Source organism: Globicephala melas, chromosome 15, assembly GCF_963455315.2.
Source record: "Globicephala melas chromosome 15, mGloMel1.2, whole genome shotgun sequence".
NCBI classification, from domain to species: Eukaryota; Metazoa; Chordata; class Mammalia; order Artiodactyla; family Delphinidae; genus Globicephala; species Globicephala melas.
This window is the reverse complement of record NC_083328.1, coordinates 71,037,376-71,063,647: the sequence shown is the minus strand read 5'-3', so window position 1 is coordinate 71,063,647 and position 26,272 is coordinate 71,037,376. Positions and strand designations below refer to the sequence as shown.

At 49.5% G+C, this 26,272-nt stretch overlaps 2 protein-coding genes across 4 annotated transcripts in view; one reads left to right on the top strand and one right to left on the bottom strand.

Annotated features, from left to right (window-relative positions):
* The first annotated feature begins 1,602 nt into the window (after positions 1-1,602).
* The window catches only part of ADA (adenosine deaminase), a 108,438-nt gene continuing 83,768 nt past the window's right edge, over positions 1,603-26,272 (top strand). Inside the window, exon 1 of one of the 3 annotated variants that reach the window (XR_009558930.1) lies at positions 1,603-1,741. The gene's annotated coding sequence lies outside the window, so the exon portion shown is untranslated. The remainder of the gene's footprint in view (positions 1,742-26,272) is intronic. The other 2 variants (XR_009558936.2, XR_009558933.1) reach the window with 2 other exon arrangements.
* CCN5 (cellular communication network factor 5) lies at positions 13,578-25,807 on the bottom strand. Its single transcript, XM_030843524.3, has 5 exons — positions 25,513-25,807; positions 25,271-25,384; positions 21,039-21,255; positions 15,714-15,968; positions 13,578-13,926 (listed from the first exon to the last, which is right to left on the bottom strand). Exons 2-5 carry the CDS (start codon positions 25,328-25,330, stop codon positions 13,706-13,708), a joined length of 753 nt encoding a protein of 250 aa, XP_030699384.1. The 5' UTR covers positions 25,331-25,384; positions 25,513-25,807; the 3' UTR covers positions 13,578-13,705.

Genomic DNA, 26,272 nt, shown 5'->3' with positions numbered 1-26,272 from the left:
ACAGAACAGCTCCATCACCACAGAAAGTTGCATTGGACGTTGCTGGTACAGAGAGTGAGACTGTAGACTTTCAACTGGACTGGCTGGTTTTGAATCCTGCCTTCACCACCTACCTACTGGTATCCTGGGCCTCAGTTTCATCACCTATAAAATGGGGTTAATAATCCCGTAGAATTATTATTACATATCCAGCTCAGTTGGGACCAGTGGTTAGTCAACTAATCAAAGAAGCAGGGAATTATTATTATTATTATTTTTTTTTTTTTTTTTTGCGGTACGCAGGCCTCTCACTGTTGTGGCCTGTCCCGTTGCCGAGCACAGGCTCCGGATGCGCAGGCTCAGCGGCCATGGCTCGCGGGCCCAGCCGCTCCGCGGCATGTGGGATCTTCCCCGACCGGGGCACGAACCCGTGTCCCCTGCATCGGCAGGCAGACTCTCAACCACTGCGCCACCAGGGAAGCCCGCAGGGAATTATTTTAAATGATACACACCTTGAACATCTGCCACTGTGTTTTTTGAACGTGGGGCTGTTCATTGGCTTTTTGTGCTGTCCTCCTTACGTGAACTACACCAGAATCTACCTTCTGCTTTCTAGTTTTGGTTTATTTCAAGTGAGGCAAGGATCTGAAGACACTTGTGTAGCAACTTGAGTACAGAATCCCTCTAGATTCTCATGGTGATTTTTTCCAGATCTTTTGTAGTTGTTTCTTCCACACCTCATTTGGCAGCCTGTTTTAGCAACTCATTTTTATTGTTTTCCTAAAAACAAATCTCTTCCTTTTTGCACTCACATTTCATCAGCTTATGGAATATCTAATTAAATGACACCATGACAATAACAAATGTGCTGGCTCAAACTGGCTTGAGAACAAACCCAACAGATTTTTGGCAAACACCTCATTTGTCTTAGCTTGGGCTTCTCTAACAGAAGACCGTGGACTGGGGGTCTTAAACAGCAAACATTTATTTCTCACAGTTCTGGAGGCTGGAAGCCTGAGATCAGGGTGCCAGTATGGTTGGATTCTTGGCGAAAGCCTTTTTCCTGGTTTACAGACTGCCATCTTTTCACGGTATTCTCACATGGTGGAGAGAAGGAGCAAGCTCTCCTATCTCTTCCTGTGAGGGCACTATCCCATCCATGAGGACTCTACCCTCGTGACCTAGTTACCTCCCCAAAGCTCCGCCTCCTAACACCATCACATTGGGGGTTAGGATTTCAACGTATACATTTTGGGGGAGACACAAGCTTTCAGCCCATAACAGCATTCTACTGGAGAGAGCAGAAGGGAGCAAGGGCGCCAGAGAGTGACCTGTGAGCGTTCATTATGCCTGGGGCAGGAGTGTTGCACTCAGGTGGAACGGAGAGCACTGGTTAGCCTGGTGAACTGATTAAACAGACATTATTAAGGAGAGTTTCTTTGCCTCACTAACTCTGTCAGACTGTAGGGTGGAGTTGGCTCCGGAAGACACTTGCCCAGCCAGAGACTACATTTCCCAGCCTCCTTTGCTTCCAAGTATGACCATGGGGCTAGACCCCACCAATGGAGTGTGAGTGGGGGGTGATGTCACTTCCAGGTGGGCGTCTTTAGGAAGCAGGTGAGCTTCGCCATTCCTGACTGCAATTTAGAGGTAGAAGGCCTGGAGGCCCAGGAGCTGGTGGAGCTGTAACATGTAAGTCACCCGGCTCATCACGTGAAGGAAAGCTGCCCTCCAACCAGGAACACCTGCCTTGGAATATTATGTGAGTAAGAAATAAACCTCTATTGTGTTAAGCCACTGAATTTTGGGGTTTGCTTGTTATAGCAGCTACAAGTGAACCCTGATTAATAAGCTTACCTTATAGGGCAGTTGTGAAAATTAAATTAGATGATATGCATGTAACAGACTCTTAAATGGGACTTTCCTCTTGTCTTGTATTTCCAGTTAACAGTTAAGCCTCAGTTAAGCCTCAACACAGGGTCGCAAGGTGCTGAATACCCCGTATTTCAGAAAGCCATGAGACACACACCAGCAGGACTGTTTTAGGGGTGTCATACCGGCTTTTCTCCCACTCCATCCCCACCCCCCTCAGCCTCCGCGAGCAGAAGACTAGAATTTGAGAATAATTTTCTAGAATAGGGAGAAATGATATACCTTTTCTGCTCTCCTGGGAGAAGAAAGGATCCCACACCCACCCCCATCCCGAGACGTCCCACTTGTAGAGATTTTGGGTTCCTGCCAGAAGTGGTGAGTGGTAGCTGATTCCCCGACCGCTCGTGAGGCAGGCTTGCAGATCTGCCCTCAGTGTGTGATTGAGCAGAGAAAAAGTGATTAGAGAGAGATGGCAGGAAGGGGGGCGTCCTGTACACCCATCACTTAGCTGAACAAGAATGGGTGAGCTTCCCATGAGCTGAATGGGTGCCGGGCCATCTGACCTGGGCCCTGCCCCAAAGGGATGATCCTTGTGCTTCCCAGGAAAGAGGACCCTGGCAGAAAGAGGCTGTGAAGTGCACTTCTGGGAACAAGGTCTAAGAGAGGTCAAGGGGTCCAGATATCCCCCAGCAGTCAGGAGACCACTACAGGGACCCCTGAATAAGCTAGTCATGTGGTCCAGGAACACTAGCCTTTAAACACTTTCCACACAAAAGGAATCCACCTCCCTGAGGGGACTCAAAGCAACACCAGCTACGTTTTTTCCCCCCTTTCCTCCACTGCTCCTTCCAGGCCTCATAAACAGGAGAAGCTAGAACTCAAATAGGGAGGATGGAAAAGGTTTTTAGAGAGACCCTCACACTCTCTCAGTGCTGCAGAGGAATGTAATGCAGAGATTAAGGGCAAGTTTCCAGAGCCAGACAGCCTGGGTTTGAATTCTGTGTCTCTAACTTACTAGCTGTGTGACCTTGGGCAAGTTACCTCATCTCTCTGGGCCTTAGTATCTGTAAGATGCCATTAATAATAGTACGTACCTCATATCCTCATAGCACTGTAAGGTGCCCGTAGTTAGACTATTTAATAGTTTATTAAATTAAATAACAATGCATTATTGAGGTGAAGGGTCAAGCTTGATTTAGAGGAGGTGTTAAATAGTATATAATTAGATGTTCAATCCATACTGAAAGGCATGGGGCAATGAGAGATTTGACTGGATGTGTTCAAAGGCAATGGGTGAAGAAAAACTAGATCCATTTATGTGTGTCCCTCACCAAATTCAGATTATTCAATAAGCCAGTTACACGTGTGACATATTTGGATCAGTTTGGGACACATTGAAACCCTCAACACATGTTAACTATTATTATTCAAACTTGTGCCAGGTCAGAAATCGAATCCCTTCTAAGTTTTATTAATTTTGAGGGATAATAAGAATGACTATTTTTGTGGTGGCATAAAGCAGTGATTCTCATACTTTTTGGTCTTCATAAAACCACCCAACTGCGTAAAATATTTGTGAATCCAACTCACATTGCCAGCTCCATTTGCAAAGTAGAAACAATGGGGAAAAATGAGCAAGTACTATATTTATAATCCTCCTCATTTTATAAAAGAATGAATTTCACAACCCCTCAAATGAGGAAGGTCGTAAGTTCAGAGTAAAAGACAGTCTTACAGGTGGAATCCATTTCACTTGATGAGATTTCACTGTGTTGTCCTTATTTTTAGCACCAGTTCACTGGCTGGAGTTTGAAGACCTCAGATATAAATTCCCATAGAGTTTGCGAGCCTCCAGAGCTGTTATCCCCTTTAATTCTCACGACTCCCCTGTAAGACTGGGACCATGGCCTACTTTTTCTTTTGAGTATGGAGGTTCAGAGGGGTTAGATGCCTCGTTCAGGGTCACCCAGCTGGAATAAGAAATCAAGCCTGGCTTCAGAATCTCGATATTCCTGGTAAAATACGGTGTTTTCCTCTGGTTTGAATACATGTTGGAGGGGCCTTTCCTGTATGTGGTCATCCAAGCATGAAGTTCCTTTTCTTTTGTGACTCTGTCCTGTCCTAAAGCAGAGATTCTTTTCCCGGAGACAATACCCAAGGATCTGGGGATGAAATTCAGGGATTCCTGAACTTGAAAGGGAAAATAATTGCATCTTTCCACTGACCTTTAGCTAACATCTAGCACTTCAGTTATGAATGGAGAAAACAAAGTAGTAGTAGCAGTACCTATTTGTCACCAAAAGAAATCACAGGTATTTTCATATCACAAAGTAATTATTGTGGATATCTTGAAATGCTGTTTATACTCTCGCCACATTGAAATTATGATAATTGAATCTCGTTGTTTAATATATTCCTAAAAAACACATGTAACAATCTCACATACATTTTTTATTTTGGTTACCGTATTTCAATAATTTGTGTCCTTTGTAATCCCATGTATTTGATTTTATGTGTTTAATATGACTTGTCTGAGGAGATCATAGACTTTACCAGTTGCCCAAGGAGTCCTAGGTTCGTAAAGAAAGGTGAAGAACAATGTTCTAGAACCTTGAAGTCCTCCATTGTGTCCTCTGCATGTGATCAGCAGACGAGGGCAGAGAACGAGTGTGGAGGATGGTGAGGGGGGTTTATGGTCTGGGTCTGGAGTCAAGCCCATGGCCAGACCTCGGTCACTGTGGCTGGGAGATGTGGTCTCTCTCTGGGTGCCCAGGAGGGGAACAACCAGCCAGCTGCTGCTCCGTTATCATGCGTTTGCAATGGCTCAGACTCAAGGAGGCGCTGGGATCCCTTGTCTCGGCGATTTCTAGGGAGATGGTGGGGTGGCAAGTGCTGGGCACCAGGCACCATCTTGCTTATCTCATCCGCAGGTGCAACAAGTCTACTGTTGCATGGAGGTGGCACTGGGGGCAGCTAAAGCTTCTCCTCTCAGATCTTACTTCTGCTCCAACGTGCTGTCTGCTTTGTGCCCCAAGAACCCACAGTCTACAGGGGGCTGATGAAATTAGGACAAAATGTACATTTTTGCAAATATAACTGTGGCTTCTGCGTGTGCAGAGCGCTAGAGTTTGCTAAGCACTTTTGTAAGCTGGGCTTATCTCATCCTCACTGCCGCCCTCAGCAAGGCAGGGCAAAGATGATCATTTCCACTGTGCAGAGTCAGAAACAGCTCACAGGGGAGAATTAGATGCTCAAGGTCACAGACTAGAGGCACAATCAGGGCTAGAACCCAGGCCTCAGTCACCATTCAGCAGACGCGTATTAAATACCTACCATGTACCAGGTCCTGTGCTGGGTTTCAGGGACACAGGGATGAATCAGAAATCTACCTGGCTTCTAGGGAACAAAGCCCAACAGAACGGCCAAGAATAGACAGGTAATTACACTACCGTATACAATTATATTTGTCAAGACTCTTAGTTCAAGTAACAGGAACCCAATTCAAACTAGTTTCAGTAATAAAGGGAGTTTATTGGTTCACATAACTGAAAAGTTTAGGGAAGGATAGCTTCAGGCGCAGCTGGATCTAGCAGCTTGAACCTAGTTGCCTGCCATCTGTTTCTCTTAATTTCTTGGTTCTGTGTGACTAAAGTTTTCAGCACTTCTCATGGTGGCAAATACAGCCTCCAGCAATTGAAGACTTACCTTCTAATAGTTTGCCCACTTGGGTCAAAAGATGGTACCTCTTTGCCAGTTGTTCCAGAAACAGTGTTGGGGTTTTGCATGGAATGGCTGAGCCTCTTGCCTCATGTCATCCTGGATGCGGATGAGTGGGGGTGAGGTGAAGGCATAAGAGCGAAGGAGCCTGAGTCCCTTAATCATTTGGGGACTACCAAATGCACCTACCAGAAGCACCTGTTAGGAATGTTACATAACCGAGAAACAGACTTTGTGCTTTAGACAGTGAGCAGTGGTGTGCTGGGGGGTGCTGGTGGCAAGAGTGGTCTGCCCCCAGAGGCAGGTGAAAAAGGGGTACACTGTGTTTAAAAACTTTTGAAACAATAATAAATGGGCTGAATGCAATCCGCTTTTTATTATCACCACGGGCCAGCAATTCTAAACATCGTCTGCATTAAAATATTCCTTCCCCAGAACACCACTCCCACCATCAACCCTGACCCTTTGGTGTGCCACTGGATTTGGGGCCTACTGACTGCTGGAATCTGGTTTGCCAAGACATACATAAGGGTTTATTTATTTATTTTATTTTTGGCTGCCTTGAGTCTTCGTTGCTGCGCGCGGGCTTTCTCTAGTTGCGGCGAGCGGAGGCTACTCTTCGTTGCAGTGCGTGGGCGTCTCGTTGTGGTGACTTCTCTTGTTACAGAGCACGGGCTCTAGGCACATGGGCTCCAGGCGTGTGGGCTTCAGTAGTTGTGGCACGTGGGCTTCAGTAGTTGTGGCTCGCGGGCTCTAGAGCGCAGGCTCAATAGTTGTGGTGCACGGGCTTAGTTGCTCTGCAGCATGTGAGATCTTCCCAGACCAGGGATCAAACCCGTGTCCCCTGCACTGGCAGGCAGATTCTTAACCACTGCGCCATCAGGGAAGTCCCCCATAAGGGTTTAAATAGCAATCTGATGGACACCCTTATGTACGTACACCACAGTGGTTAAGGAAACATTACAAATATGGCGGTTGCCACAAAATTTGGAAATAAGTTTAGATTTCGTTTGGAGATTAAATTCAGACACCTGAGAAATCTGGCTGAGTTGGTGAAAGGACCCAGGGGGACTTCACTTTGTACGGGGGCCACATCGGGACCCTGGACTGTCCGTCTGTCGTAAGCGGTGAGGCAGTGTGGATGCTACCAGGTTCTAAAACCTTGGGCTTTAAGGGGGTGAGAGTGGGCACAGAGAAGGAATCGAGAGAGGAAGGGAGGGGAATGGGACATGAGTGGGATGGCTCATAGATGAAGAGATGCAGGAGGGTCATTGGGACACGGAGGTCCAGCCCTTGAGGTGAGAAGGGGAGTAAAGTCAAAGTCAACCCCCGTGTTGACCGCCTGCTGGCTTCAGGGCTGGGAGGAAGCTACAGAAGAAGCCCGTGTTAAGTACTGCCCATCCGACAGGAGCAGATGAAGAGACTCAGCCCAGAGATGAGATTGGAAACACTTCCACGAAAGCCAGTGGTGAAGGGCCAGGGGGCAGCAAATGGAACATGGATAGGAACCAGACCAGTGTGGTGGGGCCACTTACAAGTAGGCTTGTTGACTAACCTTGCGATGTCCAAAAGGCCTAGGCTCCTGCCCTGGGGCTCGCCCTAGTGTTGTAATTAATTGCAGTGGAAGAGGAAAAAGATGAAGTTCTTGAGAATTGGCTAAACCATGACCCTGTTGCTAAGAATGTGCGTCAGACCCTAGACCACATTTTAGCCCTGGAGAGGCAGGTGGACTTTTTGATAGCACATGAAATGTGGTGGCCATACGAGGCTTCCCTTTCCCAGGCACCCCCTCCCCCGTGAGGCTGCTCGAGTTGCCCCTTGAAGAGGGTGCCCCACCTTTTGTTACTGCAGTAGCCAGGATGGCCATGGGCTGGTGGGCTGCATCCTTTGCAGCGCTGGACAAAGGACCAACGTGTGTGTATATTGATGGGGATAATCTGGAAGAGAGGGAGAAATGGAAGATGTGGGGATAACATGGGGACAGTGGCAGGAGTCAGCACCTGGGCAGGTGAGAGGGGGTGGGAGCCAGGGCCCAGGGAAGGGTTGGCCTCGGTTAGATGTAGAGACTGCAACTCATGAAGAATAATCAGGGGCATCTGTGAAGGGGAAAGGAGTGGCCCAGGCAGAGGGGACAGCTTGGGGAGAGGCCTGGGCCAGAGTGGGGAGCCCCATCCATCCCGTGTAGCTGGAGCGCAGAAGAGGCTGGAAGACATAGCAGCGTGGCGTGGACCCCACCCGGAGGGCACCTCTGAGCCCAGGAGGGCTTTAAGCAGAGTGACATAACCGTAACTGTGCTCAAGAAAGATCCATGTGGCTGTATCGTGTGGTCGATCTGTCCAGAGCTGAACTGTGGGCAGAGGGACCGGGGGACAGACACAGGTGTCCTGGCTCAGGGACCAGCAGGGGCTCTTACAGGCATCTGTCTAAATGTTTTAAGAAAGCTGCCGCATTCGACTCAAATAGGAAAGAATCCTAGGCCAGCTCTATCCCTGCCTCACCCTGAGGCCTTGAAACAGGAAGGGAATGGGTCCCAGGCTCCCAGGCTCCTCCCTGCTGGTGGTCATTCACCAAAATGCCACAAGGGGGCAGCAGCACATCACCGTTTTCTTCGTATTCTCATATGAAGTCACGCTATTAAACTTACACAGATTTTAATGAAGTGGAGGGCTTGTTAAAACACAGATTTCCCGACCCCACTTCCAGAGTTTTTGTGGGTTTGGGATGGGACACAAGATATTTGCAATTCTAGCCAGTTCCCGGGCGATGATGTTGCTTCCAGTCTGGGGACCCCACTTTGAGAACTACCAAGGTTGAGGATTGGGAGGGGGGGTCGGGGTGAGCTCTGACCCACGCAGACACGGACACTGGGAAATCACTGGGAACTGGGCAGCCACTCCCATTTTTCAACTACATATTGACTTTTCTAAGCCCCATTAAATTCCTCCTCCCCGTATTTTTTTTTTTTGGCCACAGCGTGGCAGATCTTAGTTCCCCGACCAGGGATCAAATCAGTGCGCCCTGCAGTGGGAGGGAAAAGTCTTAACCACTGTGCCACCAGGGAAGCCCCCTGAATCGCTTTTTAAAGGCAAGACAGGAACTTCCCTGGCGGTCCAGGGGTTAAGACTCTGCACTCCCAATGCAGGGGGCCTGGACTCGGTCCCTAGTCAGGGAACTAGGTGCTGCGAGCCACAAAAGATCCCCCAGTCAGCAACGAAGATCCCGCAACTGAGACCCGGCGCAGCTGAATGGATATGTAAACATTTTTTAATGAAAAGCAAGATTCTTTCACTCATTCAGTAATGATTGGGCTTGGTCCGTCCTGGGCACTGTTCTAGGTCCTGGGAATCCATCAGTGAACAAAGCAGGGAAATTAATTCCCACCGCACGTGGAGTTTGGCAACAAATAGTAAATGTTATAAGTAAGTAAGTTACGTTAAAAGGTGCTAAGTCCATCAAGGGTATTGGAAGAGCTCGGGTGGGTTCTCAGTGAAATGGTGACTTGTGAGTCAGACTTGAAAGAGATCAAGGGGATTTGCCACGTGGGGGAAGATGATGTCAGGCAGAGGGAAGAGCCCGTGCAAAGGTCCTGAGGTGGGAGCAAGTCTGGTGTGTTTGAGGAACAGCAAGGGGGCCAGTGAGGTCAGAGCAGGGAGAGGGTAATTGAGGACAAGGGCAGAAAGGTGACAGGGGCAAGAGCGGGGGGCTTGTAGGTCACGCAAAGGCCTTTAGCTTTCCTCGGAGTGAAAAGGAGCAGCGTGGTCCGATGTGGTTTTTAACAGAATCCCTCTGGCACCCCCTGTGATGAGCAGGAGAAAGTTCCCACAGGTATCCGGGCAGAGATGACGGTGGCCCCAGCCAGGGGGGCGCAGTGGAGCTGGGGATGGTGGTAAGGGGTTATACACAAACACACACGTGCGTGCTATTTCCATAACTAAACCAACTGCGTCAATGTGATTATCCACTCCTCTCCTCTGTCCAGGTGACCCACGTTCTCGGCCTGAACCCTTTTCTCTATGTCCAGACCTGTGCCGTCTATGATCTCCAACTGCCTCTAGCCACACTGCCCTGGATCACTACCGTCTCCTTGAACTCAGAATGTCTAGGACATGCCCCTCCTATCTGCCACCAATGGGGGCTCACCTCTGCTCTTCCTGGTTGCTGGTGATGTCCCCCCCACCCTCCCCATCCCCCAGCAGAAAGCCCCGGGATGTGTTTGGCCTCTTTTTTCCCCTGCCGATCATATTCATCCTTCCAACAAGATCTCACAGGCGTGGTCAGGCCCTGCTGACTCTCCCATCTGCTGCTTTTGTTTTTAATATTTAATTAAATTATTTATTTATTTATTTGGTTGTGCCAGGTCTTAGCTGTGGCAGGCGGGCTCCTTAGTTGTGGCTCACTGGCTTCTTAGTTGTGGCATGTGAACTCTTAGTTGTGGCATGCCTGTGGGATCTAATTCCCTGACCAGGGATGAACCCAGGCCCCCTGCATTGGGAGCATGGAGTCTTACCCACTCCACCACCAGGGAAATCCCATCCCATCTGCTTCTGTTCCTTCTTTTCTATTCCCGTGGTCCTTACCTCTGAACATGGCAGTGACTGCATTCGGTATAGCCTGGTGGCCAAGAGCAGGGGCCCTGGAGCGGGACCCTCTGGGTTTGAATCCTGGTTTTGCCAGCTTTGAACTGTGTACACTTGGGCTGTTTCCTTAATTTCTCTGTACATCAGTTTCTCCATCTGTGAAATGGGCATAATTATACTTACTTCAAAGGGTTATTGTGAGGGTCAAGTGAGTCGTTACATAGAAGATGCTTGGAACAGAGCCTAGTATATTGTTAACACTCAATGAATGTTAGCTCTCATTTTTATTAGTTTTGCAATAAGTCTTTATTGAGCACCTATTATGTGTAGAAACCTCCATCATACTCAGAGATAATCTGACCCAAGAGAAAGAGCACAGGCCTTGACTCAGCAATCCCACTCCTAGATACATATCCAACAGAAATGTTTACCAATGTCTAGCAGAAGACATACACTAGAATATTCACCATGCCTTATTCATAATAGCCTCAAACTGGAAACTACCCAAATGCCCACTGAATGTAGAATAGGTGAATAAAATGTGCTCTGTTTACACAATGGAATATTATACAGTGACAAGAAAGAATACATTATTGTTACTTGAATATCATGGATGCAACTAACAAGTATAACGGGGCATGGCTGGGCTGGGTCCCTCTGGCTCGGGCTTCAGTGGGGGTAGCCTGAGTTTCACCTGGTGACCTTTGTCCCCAACACCATCCCCTCTTCACAAACAAGAAGATTCCCAGCCTTTGCCTTCACATTAGTCTCTGACTTGCAAAGAATTATCAAGACAGGATGATGATGATAGCTTATTTTCAAGTGAACATAGAGGACTCACTCACCTAACATTCACAATACCCCTACGTGGTGGGTACTCACTCAACACAATGACCCTACAGGGTGGACATTACTATTTATGCCCATTTTACAGATGAAAAAGCTAAAGCACTAGGAGGTCAAGTCAAGGTAATGATAGCTAAAATGTTTATTTAAACCACATAATACTTTGAACAGCCCTCTGTGTTGAGTACTTCCATTATCCGCATTTTAGAGAAAAGGAAACCGAGGCACAAAGAAGTTAAGTACCCTGCCTGAGATCTCAGCAGGAAACCAGCCAGGACCGGGCAGGCTGGCTGGGGCCATTCTTCATGGCTCTGCTCACAGCTTCTCAGGAGTGAGGTCATGGGCCTTACAGCAAACCTGGCCCAGAGCCCAGCAGCACAACCCTAGGACAACTCATTAATCACTCTGAGTCTCAGTTTACCCACCTCTAAAATGGGAATATCAGCGGCACTTTGTTTTAGGGATGTCTCAAGGGCAACGTGTGATTATGTGGGTAGAGCTCTTTGCAGAGAGAGCCCCCCACGTAGGAATAGTTCAGTGCAAGTTCATTGTTCTCATCCTGGCTCTCAGGATGTTTTCAGAATTGTTCTGGGCAGCGTGTTCAGAGTTTACACTTGCAGAACCAAACCCACCAAATCTCAGCCTGCGAGAGACCACAGACCCAGCCTGGAGAGTCAGCTAAACCTGGCTTGGACTAAAATCCCACCCCAACTGCAAACCAGCTTTTGGACAGATCACATTTCCAGATCTAGGCTTCCTCATCTGTGAACTAGAGTTAGTTCTATTTTGTGAAGATTAAATGGCTGCAGTGCTGCCTGTGATTCTCAAATTGGGGTACCCGGAGGAGGTGGTACCTGACCGAAGTACTGGAGGCCACCGTACTGAAGAGCAGGTCATTTACCACCTGTGTGCTGGGAATCGCCCTTCCTGGCTCTGTTTTGTACCTTAGAGCACTGCATTCCTGGCCTCCCAGGTCTTCCCAGTAGGTTTGACCGATGGGAGGCACTTCTGGGAACTGGGGGGTGGGAGAGAGCAGAAGCCAGGATCTGTCTCCCCATCTCCATCTGCCTTTTGTCAGGCACACGGCTGCATCTCCGTGGTGGCCCCTGCTCCCAGCAGACAGCCCTGCTGTGATTCCATCTTTCATCTTCTGGTCCCAGCTTCTGGGCTCTGCCCTCCCTCTGCCTCTCCACCCCGAGAGTTGGTACTGAGGGAAAGAAGTCATTCAGTAAAGAATACTTACTGTATGACTCTATTTACATGAAGTTCAAGAATAAGCTACATCACCTTTGAGGGCGGAGAGGATGATCCAGCCCGAGAAAACTTCCTTTGATGATGGAAATGTTTTACACCTTGACTGAGGTGTTGGTGTGTGCATTTGTAAAGACTTATGAAACCATTAAGACCTGTGCCCTGATGGCGCAGTGGTTAAGAATCTGCCTGCCAATGCAGGGGACATGGCTTCGATTCCTGGTCCTGGAAGATTCCACTTGCTGCGGAGCAACTAAGCCCATGTGCCACAACTACTGAGCCTGCACTCTAGAGCCCGTGAGCCACAACTACTGAGCCCGCCTGCCACAACTACTGAAGACTGCACGCCTAGAGCCCTTGCTCCGCAACAAGAGAAGCCACCGCAATGAGAAGCTCGCGCACCGTGACAAAGAGTAGCCCCCGCTCGCCGCAACTAGAGAAAGCCAGCACACAGCAACGAAGACCCAACACGGCCAAAGATAAAAATAAAAGACCTGTGCATTTAACTGGGTGTGCCTCATCCCTCAATCAAATTAGTTTAAATAAGAAGAAATCCTGGAAAATACCAAGAGTGTTTTCTAATTTCCTGGTTGGATCCTGATGAAAACACAGTTTTTATTTTTAAACAAACACAGGTAGACCACCAAAGAGGATATAAAATTTATATGCAGGGATTTTTTTGTCTTTAAACAATAAAACATGAGACGTCAAACGGAACTTCACATGGGTTGGTTTATTTCAGGCCGTGTTCCCCAGTCTCTGGAAGGTACTCTTCATCATCCCCTGCTTCTCTCTAGTCAAAAATGTTTCCAAGCACCGACCCGTATGAAATGTCTGGCTTGGCCTGGTGCATTGCAGAGTCTCAAAAACGGTTAATTCTTACTAATACAAGTTGGGTTTAAGGGGTCAAGTTAAGGCCTGTTTTCTGACTTTCTTCAAGACAGAGTGATTTCACCTTGTGATTTTTACAAAGAATTCAGCCCCTGAATTCTGCCCATGGTTGGGGGGGGGGAGGGCTTTCTCAGACAGCACAGGCTTGACACATAGGCACATATTCAGGGATATTCTTACATCGCTCCAGGAAGGGAAGCAGGAGATTCAGAACATCTGTGCCCTCTTTAGCATACCCCCAGAAAAATAGCCCATCCAGCCCAGCACCTGCCTCAGTCTAATGATTAAGGGAGAGATGGTGGCCCCATCTCTGGAAAGCTAGCCCGTGCGCATCATTGTAAAGGCTGTGAATGGACCAGAAGAAACCTGGCCATTCTCCCAGGCTGTGAGTTAGAGAAAGGGGGACTAGGGCATGCATCCCGCTGCATCTCAGGGTCCAGGTGGACCAGCTGGCTTGGGAACACTCTCGTCCTCCGGGGCCCGGATGGTGGACCCAAGCTGGACTGTTGCCTGCAGCCCAGGTTGCTTGCTTGGCAGGCGGGTGACACCGAGTGTCCATCCTCAGTCTGGCTCTAAAAGGCACTGTTCCGTGGTCTGCGGCCCCTGGTGGGTGGACAGGGCCCGAGTAGGCAGAGGCGACGCTGGGTCTCCAGGCGGCAGAAGCGATTCTGGTTGGACACCCGGGTGGCCACGCCCAGCCCACAGGTGGTTGAGCAGGGGCCCCAGGCCGTGCTCCATTCTGGGCAGGAGACGGCAGGGGCTGGGGGAGCGACAAGACCAGAAAACTGGGGTCCTGGGGGAGAGAAAGAGGGGTCAGCACGGCAAGGTTAGGCAGACAAATCTACCCACTGGCTTGCGATGCAATCTTGGTCACGTTGCTTAACCTCCCTGGACCTCAGTTTCTTCCTATGTAAATTTCCTAATAGTTGATGGGTAGGATTGGATGAAATAGTGGAGGTGAAGTGCTTAACACAGGGCCTGGTATTTGTAAGCACTTCATAAATATTGCTTATTAGGCAACTATGATGGCATTGGCCATGATGCCTCCCAGTAAATGGTGAGTTTCTCACTGCTGTATCCTCCACAAGTTCTGTGATAAGTAGCATCTTACAGGAAGGAGGTTGGGGCCCGTGTGTGTGGTGTGGTACCATGACCTGGAGGTAAGGATGCCGGTGACGGTGAGGCCGTGTCTGGATCAAGGTGGTGGCTCCCATGGTCTAGCTTTTCCCTCCTCCTCCAGTCTTATTCTGTGCTGTAATATTTTAGTATCCTTCCTGCTGGTCCTTTATAACCAGTGGCTCTTAAATGGGGACAGTTTTGCCCCCTGGAAGATATTTGGTAACCTTTGGAGACATTTTTGTCACAAGTAAGGGTGGGGACTCCTGGAATCCAGCAGAGATGCTGCTACACATCCTACACCGCACGGGACATCCCCTCACAACAAAAAATTCCCTGTTATATACATGTGTGCAGTATCGTACGACGTATATGTGTTCGTATAGCTATAGACGCACACACATGCATACACGCGGCGGAGATCAAATTGCGTATACGGTGTCATATCCTGCTTTTTATACATCAGGCTAACTCCCTGGCATTCTCCTATGTATTTAAACACATGTATCATATTCCATTGTAGGGATAATAACAGCACACATGGAGTGCTGTGTGCCAGGCACGTCATAACTGCTTAGCTTGTATTTACTCATCTAGGCCTCACAACAGCTCTATGAGGTGGGTGCTCTCATTCTCACTTTACCATTGGAGGAACTGAGACACGGAGAAGTTAAGCAACTTCTCACTCAGCTAGGAAGTAGCGGAACTGGGCTTAGAACACAGGCAGACTCCATGCGTCCCCCACCACGCTCTAGCGCCTCTTGTGTGGCGTCATCTTTATGGAACCAATGCCCTCCTTTCGGTTGCCTTCAAAAATTAAATTCATATAATAATAATAATTTTTAAAAAACCCAGTAACATAGCAATAACATAATCCTATAACTGAAGAGTTTATAGCATGAGGTCACTGTCTTTCCTGCCTACCCCTAGGCCCACATCCCAGAGGCAACCACCTTGCTTCGCTCGGTTTTGAGTTCCTCTTTTGATAAACCCCGATAATAATGTAGTAGTAATATTATATAATATTTAAATTGTATTATATAAATGTTATTAATATGTATCAATATATTATGAGTATAATAATATATATATTATAATAATATAGGTCTATGTTATACCTCTGCTATGAAATGTGAGAATTTGTTTCAAGTGTTCTAACCCTCCTTTCCCCTCCCCCCTCTGCCACCAATTTTTATTTTTAATTGTGTATGATTTAAACTTATATATTTGCACCACCGCCTCCTGTTTTGCCAGTTTTAAAGAGGTCTTGTGACCCTCCACTCCACTTTGCTACAAGTCCCCGTAGCCACTGTCCCCTCCCAGATTTTGTCAGTATAACCTTGGCTTTGATGTGTCCAGGTGTTCTGGCACCTAAGAGGCCCTGCCCATTCCCCCCGCCAGCCCTCCCCACCCTTCCCCACACACACACACCTCCAGGCGGCCCTGGACCAGTCCTGTACTCACCATGGGCTGGGAGGGGCTGGACCCCCAGCCCCCTTCCCTGGTCGCACACCCACTCAGGGCAGCATTTTCCTGGGACCTCCACCTTCTTGGGGTAGGGACAGTCCCAGGTGGGCAGCCGCACGTCCTCGCTGCACAGGGGCACACAGGTGAAGCCGCCGTCCTCACAGCGGCAGCGGATCCTGCAGTGGGGCTGGAAGGTCTCCCCATCCCGGTAGAGGCGGCCGTTCACCTCACAGCTGCCCTCATCTTCTCCCCCTGCAGAGGAGAAACCGGATCTCCATCGGTGACCTCCCAACTTTTCCCTGGGAGGGCTGCACTGGCCACATCCTCCACAGGGTCCTCTCTGCAGAGCTGGTCTGGATCCCACTGGGGATGCAGTGCCCTTACAGAATCTGAGCGCCGCAGGGGGCTCCAGCCCTGAGATATGCACCCCCGCCCCATTGCCATACTGCCCTGTCGCCCGCAGGAAGACAGCATGCTGCATCCTGGAACAGGCTTTGTGGGAAGACTGGCCTGGTTTCAGCTCTTTTATTAGCTATGGACCTTGCCCAAGTGATGTTACTTCTTTTAGTTTCCTCATCTGCAAAATGGGTTATAATGGTACTTATTTCACAGGGTGTGGTATAGACTAAATGAAATGATATTTGGAATGAATACAACATGAAAGAGACCTTCAATAGATCCTCGCTGCTCTGTTGCTATTATTAGAATAATTATTATATATTAATAATAATCTGTTTTTTAAATATATAAAATATTACCACTATTATATACACACTGAGATTTCATGCCACAAACTTTCCTTGCCCATCTGCTGTATTATAGTCATCACTGTCAGGTCAGGGCTCAACTTGCTGGCTGTGTGACTTTGCGTAAGTGACTTAACTTCTCTGAGTCGCCTTAATAGCAATGATAACAGTAATTCGTACTTTCAGTGAGATGAGATAAAGTGTACACGGCATCTAGCACACGGCTAGGCATAGAGTAGCTATTTAAGAAACACTCTTTGGATGAAGCCCTCAAATATGTGTATTATGGCCTCTTCCTCCATTGGACATGAACCCCTTAAGGGCTGGGGCCAAGAGGGTTCGTTCTGGCATCACAGAACCGCAGGAAATGCCCTTCGAATGAATGCCTGGCACAAGACTCAGCACTTGAGAGACGATGATAAAATAGTTCTGACTCCTTATCATTTGAGAGATATATATCGTGCCCCTCCTGTGTGCCAACCACTGTGTTCCTAGACAGGACTAAGACCCAGTCCTTACTAAGAGGGATTCAAGGGCCAGTGTGGGGGACAGGTGTGAATGTCGCCATCTCCAAGACAGAATAAAGTAAGAGCCCTGGAGAGGTGTATGTGAGCTGCTCAGGAAGTGCAGAGAAAGGGACAATTCGGAGGGTTTCCTGGAGATGTGGGTGGCACTGCACCTGGGTATGGGGGAAAGGACTCATGGGAAGCTGGTTTTCCCAGGTCTTCTGAGAAAAACCTCAAATAGATCCATACACATGCAGGAATTTTGGAACCACACAGACCTGGGTTCAAATCCCAGTTCCCTGCTTGCTAGCTGTGGGACCTGGGACAAGTTACTTCACCTCTTTGAGCCTCAGTACCCTGCTCACAAAGCCACTGGAGGATCAAATGAGCTAGTGCACTTAAAGCATTTTGCCCCAAGCCTGGGACCTAGTAGATGCTCACTAAATGGGAATAGGTGATGCTATTCCTCTGGGCAGGACAGGGCCAGTGTCACCCCCATCTCCTTGCTCCTTCCAGGCCACAGCTCTTTGGTTCCAAATCCCTGACCTTTTGGCCTGGACCATGTGGCCACTGGTTTCCAAGAAACCAGAGGGGTAGCTGCACCTTAATCCATAACCCCCAGCCTGGGTCTCCCAGCCAGACTCCTGGGGCTGCAGCCCTGGGGCCTCCTGGTCGCTGGGATGACCTGGTAAACAGAGGGATTATTTAGGAAAGTCAGCTGGAGGGAGCGATAATTTTAGTAAGATTTCCTGGCACCTCTCCTGGGTCCTTCAGCTCAGAGCTAATTGGGAGGTAGGTAATGATCCCCAGGCAGCCACTCTCCACCCCGGGATCTGTGTGAATCCATGTGCGTGGTCCCCGACACCATCAGGCACCTTCAAATGTACTGGATTTGAGATCCCCCCACCCATACACACATACTGCTGCCAAAACCCTACTTCTCCTTCTGGGCCCTCTCCAACGGCCCCCTTGTCCAGAAACTTCCCCCAAATAACTTCAGGGCACAACCTTGTCATCTGGTAATTTCTGCATCCTTCTTTCCCTCTGAGAGTCCCTTGCAGGAGAAGGAACAACAGGGTCTTTTTGGTTTTTGTTTGTTTGTTTTACCTGCAGCCACTTGCACACTGTGTGACCTTAGGCAGGTGACTTAACCTCTCTGAGCCCCAGTTCCCTCATCTGCAAAATAGGGATAATAATAGGACCTCCCTCATTATTAAGGTTAAAATGAAATCATGTGTATAAAGGATGTGTTCACAGTACATGCTCCATAAACAGTGCCTGTTACTGCTAGCCCCACCAGAACTGTTGTTATTATTCATACATTCAACAGTTATTTATTGAGTGCCTACTACGTGCCACACATTGTTCTAGGTATCTTGTGATACAGCAGTGACTGAGACCAGCCCAAATCCTGCCCTCCCTGGAGCTTTCACTCCAGTGGAAATAAGCACAAGAAGCAAGGTGGTGTTTGTGATGTCAGATGGTGATTAGTGCTAGAAAAATAAAGGAGGGCAGGGTTGTAGTTTTTAAATGTGGTGATCAGGAAAGGCCTCACTGAAAAGGCAATATTTGGGTAAAGATGTGAAGGAGGTGAGGGAACTCGCCATGCAGATATCTGGGGGGAAAAGTGCTGGTAGCAGGAAAAGCCAGTGCAAAGGCCCTGAGGTGGGAGCGTGCCTCACCTCAGTATTTAAAGAGCAGCGGGGAGGCCGTTGTGGCTGGAGCAGAGAGCAGGAGGGAGAGAGGGAGTTAGATGTGGTTGTAGAGAAAACAGGAGCAGGATTCTGCAGGGTCTTGTCGCCCACTGAGGGGGCTTTGGCTCTTACTCTGAGAAGATGAGAAGCTATTGGAGGCTTTTACGCAGAGGAGGGAAGTGATCTGTGACCTGATTTATGTATTTAAAGGAGCCCTCCGGCTGCTGTGTTGAGAACAGACTAGGGGCCAAGGACAGAAGCAGGGAGACAGTTACGGGGCTTCTGCAAGATCCAGATGAGTGATGAGGGGGCTCAGACCCGGTGGTAGCAGTTGAGGGACTGAGAAATGTTGGATTCTTGAAATATTGTAAAGAATTTGCTGGTGGGTAGTGAGTGGGATGTGAAAAAAAAGAGAGAAGTCAAGAATGACTCCTAAGTTTGAGGCCGAGCCATGGGAGTGATGGAGACGCACTTGGCTGAGCTGCGGAAGATGCGCGTTTAATGCCAGGGAGATCGGGAGCTCGTGCTGGACACACACGCAGCTCGGAGCTGGTCCTCAGTGAAGAGCTGTCCAACTAGTTTGTGAGAGGAGAGATTTGGGGAAGCATGTTCCCTCCAGAGCCAAGATCTAGACTCAGCCTCTGTGAGGTCTTAGCTGGCTCTGGCTCCTCCGTGGCTTCACTAGCTCCCAGCCTCCAAATTTGGTTCCAGTCGTTAAACATTCATGAGTACCACTGTGTCGCCTGACCAGGGCTGGAAGTGGCAGGAAGGAGCAAGGACCAGGTAAATTCTTGGCCTCCAGGTATTTGAAATTTGAATCAAGGTGGAATACAAAAAGCTCCTTAATAAAGTTAGTGACAGTAACAGCCACTATGTACTAAGCATATACTGAGCGTCAGGCGGTAGAGTGATAGAAACGAAGATTGTGGAGCCAGCTCCCTGAATTCAAATCCCAGCTCAGTCACTTCTGAGATGTGTGACCTTGGGCAAGTTACTTAGCCTCTCTGTGCCTCTTTTTTTCCATTTACAGAATGGGGATGACATTAGGACCTACCTCATATGGTTGTTGAGAGATGAAATGAGGTGATATTTGTGAAACTCTTGGTGCCTGGCACATGGTAAATGCTAGGCAGGTGCTCAATAAATAAATTCTGCCAAGTGCTTTCCATGTGTCATGGCTTAGCTGGATAACAGCCTTGTAAGCTAAGTGTTACTTGTCTGATTTTTTCTTTAGATACATTTTTATTAGCAATCATCTGTAAGTTTATAAAACACATCGCCCCTTTCTCATTAGTATACGCCCCTTATCAAAAAAAGTATTTTACAGGGATTTACTGTTGATAACTTTATGTCTATAATTTTTGTTTTTTAACAAGGCTTTTCCTGTAGATAGACTTATTGTCAATGATTCATGGGCTTTTCTTCCTCTCTTTCTCTATCTCTCATTCTTTTTTCTTTTTTAAGTGTTACAGCCATGTAGATGAGAGTGGTAAATTGCTCTACAATTCTTATTATTTAAAAAGAAAAAAAGGGAACAGAACAGTCCTCACCTCTTGATAGTTCTCTAAAGCAGTGGTTCTCGACTGGGGATGACTTTGCTCCCTGGCGTCTCGTGGGCAGAGACCAGGGATGCTGCTAAAAGTCCTGCACAGAAGAGCAGCCCCACACAGAGAATTATCCAGTCCTAGAGCAAAGCTGAGAACCCCTGATTTAAATCCCCAGAAGGCGCAAGGCCTAGGGTAGTAGAAGATGTAACATGCCCAAGGTCGCCAGCAAATAGCAAACTCGGGATTCAGACTGTCCAAGGGCTCCCAATCCCAGAAGAGGACAGAACGGAATGTTGCTTTAGAGCCTGCTTGACTCAGTCGCCAGCTGTGTAACATTAAGCATGTCCATTAGTATCGCTGAGCCTCAGTTTCCTCATCTATAAAATGGGTCTGAAAGTACTTACCTCATAGGATTATTGTGAGGATTATGTGATTTAGGAGGTAAATGCTTAGCACAGTGCCTGACACAGGTTATGCCCTAAATAGGGAGTTGCCCTTTCATTTTTCCCAAGAGTGTTGTGAGGGTCCTGGGAAGGGATGATGACTTCTGGTTTGAGAAATCTGGGAGGGCTGCTCAGGGGAGGAGGTGTTTGAGCTTGGCTTTGAAAGTCGGCTATGATCTGGACAGACAGGAAGAAGGAGGGTAGGTTGTTTGGGTGGTGGCCATGATCTGAGCAAAGACAAAAGAAAAGAAGAGGGGAGTGAGCTTAGGGAACCCTGTGTCACCAGGTTTGGCTGGGTGAGAGAAGGGCTTCTCTTGGACTCAGGACCTCAAGGCCTTGACTTCCCCCCCAAACACCCCCTCCATCAGTCCCGCAAACCTGCTTACAGAGGCACACGGACCCCCGGCCGCCAGGGCCCGCCCCGAGCTGGCAGACCAGCCCCTGGCTGGGGTCGCAGACGTGGAGATGGTCGCAGGGCTCCCCCAGCCGCCGTGCACATACCCGGCAGCAGTTGCAACCGTCCAACACCAGGGGCACCCCCTGTGGGCATCGGGGTGGGGGCCAGGGACAGGTACACGGTGTTGGGCACAGCTGGGCACACACCTGCAGAGACAGAGACCTCACTCAGCCATGGTCGTTCAAGGTGGATAGTGAGCCCCTCACAACTGACTCCTTCTCTGCCAGTGTAGGGTTCACACCTTGGCCCTGGAGTCACATAGGCCTGGCCTTGGACCCCGGCAGCCCCACGGCACTCCCTAAGAGACAGCATGGCACTGTGGTCATGAGCAAGGGCTCTGGACTAGAGTTCCGGAACTAACTCTGCCCCTTATTAGCTGAGCAATCTTGGGGAAGTTACTTATGCTCTCTGAGCTTCAATTTCCTCATCTGTGAAAAGGGGGCAATAATGTTTAACTCGGAGTATTGTTTTGAGGAGTACATGAAATGATGCATATTAAACCTTTAGCGCATGGCCTGGCGTGCAGTAGACACTGCATGCATCTGGCTATAATGATCTTTCTTGTGAATTACGATAAAGGGCTTAGGGTCTGCCTTCTAGGAGCTTACAGGAGGGTAAAAGCAACAAAAGGAAGGATTAAAATGACAGGGTGCTGTTCACTTTTTAGCAGGTGGACAGTGGGTATTTATCTTGAGGGCTGAATAAATCAAACAGTATCATGGGTGTTTTTTGATCTTTGGAACAATCTAGAATATGTTTCTGGATGAGCATCCAGTCATCCAGGAAACCTGGTAAAATACCGACCCCGAGGCCTCCTCTGGGACTTACCAAATCAGAACTTCCAGAGGCTGAGCCCTCAAATCTGTTCCTAACAGGGGCTTCTGATGCCCAGCTAGGTTACTGGCACCTCTGCTCCAGTCTAAATCCCTCCCCCTGCCATGTAAAGATGGGGGAACTGAGCTCCAGATAGAGGAAGCTAACCTAGTGGGTTAGCTGCAGGGCTGGGAGGCTGCTTCCTCATTGGGGATCCAGGAACCCAGATTTGGGATAGACATTTCCTGTCATAGGGAAAAGCCTTAGGAACCCACCCCCAGGGGCAGGCTGAAGGTATCAATCCAGGTGTCCTGACTGCCCCTCCTCACTCAGGACAGTGAAATAACCAAACCAGAAACCGGATGCCCTGGGCTCCCCATATGTCCATTGGAAGGTAGGGACCAAGGACCATGCGTAATTCAAGATGTTACCAGTGGCCCCATCTATGGATCCTTGGAGGACTGGAGGGTTTTATGCAGAAGATGGAAGACTTGCAGTTTAGGAAGATGAAATGAATGACCTCCTATGTCCTGTGTGGCCCCAAAGCAGGCAATGACCCCTTTGCCCTAATCCTCACCTTTCCCACCCCTAGGACTCCCTATCCTGCAAACCTCTGCAGTTCCCAGGCTGGCCACTAGGGGCTGCCCCAAATTGGCAGACCAGCCTCCGGTGGAGGTCGCAGACCAGGGGGCACTCACAGGGCCTCCATCTAAGATGGCACTGGTAATAATAGATGCAAGTGTACAGCTCTGTGCCTGGAACCTCACGAAGAGCGAGTTTCCACTTCCACAGGCATTTCAAGCAGGAGACCAAGTGATAACCAGATTCTAGAGAAGATGGTCTAGCCTCACCCCTCAGAGCGTGGTCTAGACCAGCAGCAGCTCCATCACCTGGAAGCTTGTTAGAAATGCAGCATCTAGTGCCCTTCTTTATGAATCTAAATCTGCACCTTAATAAATTCAGAGGTGATTCACGTGGAATTGAGCTGAGGAAAAAATCAGCTGGACTTCGGGCATCCCTTCCAAACCAGAGGTTGAGCTCTCTTGGTTGGTGGGAAGTGGGGGGCCTTTGACCAGAACTGACTCTTGGGTCCCTCCCTCCTGAAAGCGGGGATGCCAGGAGATAAGCCTTCTGCTTTGCACCTGGGGTCTCACTTTGGGCTCTCTCTACGGGGAGAGCTTGACAGGGGCCGGATCTGCAGGTCCTGACGTGCCCAGGAGGGGCCACTGATAATCCCGATGATTATGGCTGACACTTGCCATGGGCACACCGAATGCCGAGCATTTAATGTGCTAATTTAACCCTCCAGTGTGAGGTACCAGCATTATGCCCATTTTAATTCTTTCTTTTTTTGGCTGCACTGTGAGGCATGCAGCATCTTAGTCCCCCGACCACGGATCGAACCTGGGCCCCCTGCAGTGGAAGCATGGAGTCCTGACCACTGGACTGCCAGGGAAGTTAAGCATTATGCCCATTTTAAAGACGAGCAAACTGAAGCTTAAAGCAGTGTAGTGGTATCACCAGTAAGCGGTAGAGCCAGGATCAGAATCCAGGTTCATGTGAATCCAAGGCCCAGTCTCTTAACTGCCCCACCTACCTCTTGTCCCCTAGTGGCTCTGATGCCACGTAGCCTCTGCCTCAATTTACCCATCTGTTCAAGAGAGATATCAGGGAGGGTGTTTCAGCATAGCCAAGAAGAGATAGGTCCTCTCTGGTATCCCTCTATCTCCGTGCCCTTTCTAACCACCCCATCCCAACGTTCAAGTTGCCCCATCACACACTTGGTTTCCCCAGACCCTTGCTGTGGTCCCCGGGAGGCAAGAGCCCTGGACAGGGAATCATCTGGGCAAGAGGTGAACTCCAAGTTCTACCACTGACTTGCTGTGTGACCTTGGACACTTCACTGAACTGTTCCGTGGGGAGGGAGCTGTTCCCTCCTCAGTAAAATGGGGTGGAGACCACCTGTCCTGGAGTCGTGACAAGGATTTAATGAGGTCACCGCCAGCTCTAGGTCAACGTGACTTGGCTTGTTTCCAGGTCTCTACCGCCTGCCCCTGTCCGCAGGCCTGAGCCCTGCCTGCAAGGCTTGGAATTCTCTCTCTGCGGATTGTTGCGGCTTTCATGTGTGTGATGACTAAGTTCCTGTGTTCTGTGTGGGATGCTGCCTGGCTCCCTGGAGCCTGGGAAGAATGGAAGGCTGGGGGAGGTGAACGGTGAGTCTAGGACAGCTTCATTTTGGTCTTTCCTTTAATCCTAAGCCCAGAACCCCAAGTCCCCTGCTCTGGCTACCCACGCTACCCTCCCTGGAATCATGTCCTGCACACCCCCTTTGGAAGAGCAAACAGCAGGATTAGGATGCCAGTAGGGTTCTCAGCCTTCCCCCAACCACTGCTTGGACCCAGGATAGAGAAAAGTTCCTGCCTGTGATCCTCAAAGGAGCGTGAAAATACAGTGAGGTCGTGGCTTGTGGGGGGCCGATACCCATGACGCCAGGAGCCTGACATTTGCTAAGGTGATGGCAGGCTCAGCAACCGTGGCCTTGGTCCAGGTTGGGGGTGGAGAGACACAGACTGCAGTCCCCCCTGCCTCACAGCCAGGCCTATTCTGGGTTCTACCTCCTCTATTGCTCTGATGCTGTGTGGTTTTGAGCAAGTTGCCTACCCTCTCGGAGACTCGCTTGACTGAAAACAGGGGATAATAATTCCTTATGGGGTTAGTGGTCATGGTAGGCAAGGTGGATGTTCCACAAGCCCTTTGAAAATATGCAGGAGAGAAGGTCATTATTCCATGGAGCTGTCTCCCTATCCCCCTCCAGCTAGGGTCAGCAGGCCACTCACTGCCTGAGGGCCCAGCAGCATTAATGCCCCTGTGGTGTGAACATTCCAATCAGCTATGCACCAGCATCCATTCAAATCCTGGCTCACAGGCAAAGCAGTCCACGTCTTGAGTCTCCCCATTATAATGAGGAGACCCACTTCTGTCTGTAGAGGAGCTATGGGGATTGGTAATCATCATAAAAGTCCTCTCTTAAACATTTGCCATGTTCCGGGTCCTGTGCTAAGCACTGTAGATGAACTATGATAAACGATCTTCACAGAGGCCCCATGAACATTATACCCATTCAACTGAGGAAGCAGCTGAGGCTCAGAGAGGGAAAGAGATTTGCCTGGGGTCACACAGCAGAGCTGGCCAGGGGCAGCTGTCTGGGCATCAGGGAGGGAAGCTGAGCTGAGCCCCACACAGGAGGCCTGCAGGAATTCTCCCAGGGGGTCCCTGGCTGTGATTTAACACCTTCCCCACCACACCAAGGAAGCCAGCAGTACATTTTGGGGCCTGGGGCCCCCTTACCTTGGAGAAGAGGCAGAGGAGGGAGAAGGCCAGGAGGTGGGTCTGTGGTGTGCCTCTCATGTCACTGTGTCCCCACGGAGCCAGCTTTGAGTCTGGGAGGCAGGACCTGTAAGTCTTTATGTTCCAGCAGCTGTGAGGTCACTCCCAGGCATGCACACACACACACACGCACACACACATGCTGGCCTTTGTAGCCCTTGTTTCTCTCCCATTCTCATCTTCCCACTGATGAGCCCATTTACCTGAAGGTGAGACTGTGGAGGCCACCTGGGGGGTGCTTGCCTGTGTGTGTGTGTGTGTGTGTGTGTGTGTGTGTGTGTGTGTGTGTGTGTGTGTGTGTGAAAGCCAGAGCCAGTGCCAGTGCCAAGAGCCTGTGACAGGCTGGCAGGGGCCTCTCTAGCTCCTCCCAGCCCAAGAGGGGCCTCTCTAGCTGCAACCCAGCCCCAGCCCCCCTGCCTGACCCCAGGGACGGGGGGCTGTTGATCCAGGAAGTGCTCAGCAGACACCCCCTTTGCAAAGCTGACCCGAGTCCTTCTAAGCCTCGTGGCCTGGACTCCGGGCGGCCTTGGCGGGCCTGCGGTTTCTGGCAGGAAGATTGGCAGCCATCCAGAGGCGGGTGTGACCCAGAGCAAAACTTCCCTGGGAGGCCTGTTTGCTTTTGGCGACAAGGGGCCTCCCCATGGCCTGCTTGTTGGGCTCTGGAAGGTGGCCCGTGGTGGATGAGCCCGTGCAGGCTGGACCTAGTGTGTGCCCGTTCTTGCTGGGCCCTGCTAGGTGATCTGGAAGAACCAGATCCATTTTGCTGAATTCAACCAACTCTGAGGCCCCCACTGTTGCGTCTCCAGTTCCTGCAGAGGGGGCAAACCCAGAGGGGGAAGGGACAGTGGGAGAGCAGGTGGACTTTCTGGGAATATCGAGGAGGGGTCCTGTTCAGACCGAGGGTAAGGGACAGATCTCTGGAGGAGGAACCAAGGCGAAAAGGTGTTAGAGAGGGCAGAACAT

Excerpts from the sequence above, each read along its gene's own strand:
- CCN5 (XM_030843524.3), bottom strand. The coding sequence starts at position 25,330 with ATGAGAGGCACACCACAGACCCACCTCCTGGCCTTCTCCCTCCTCTGC. Across the intron at positions 21,256-25,270 it reads TCCTCTGCCTCTTCTCCAAG|GTGTGTGCCCAGCTGTGCCC; the intron begins GTAAGGGGGCCC and ends CTGTCTCTGCAG. Across the intron at positions 15,969-21,038 it reads CCGGGGGTCCGTGTGCCTCT|GGGGAGAAGATGAGGGCAGC; the intron begins GTAAGCAGGTTT and ends TCTCCTCTGCAG.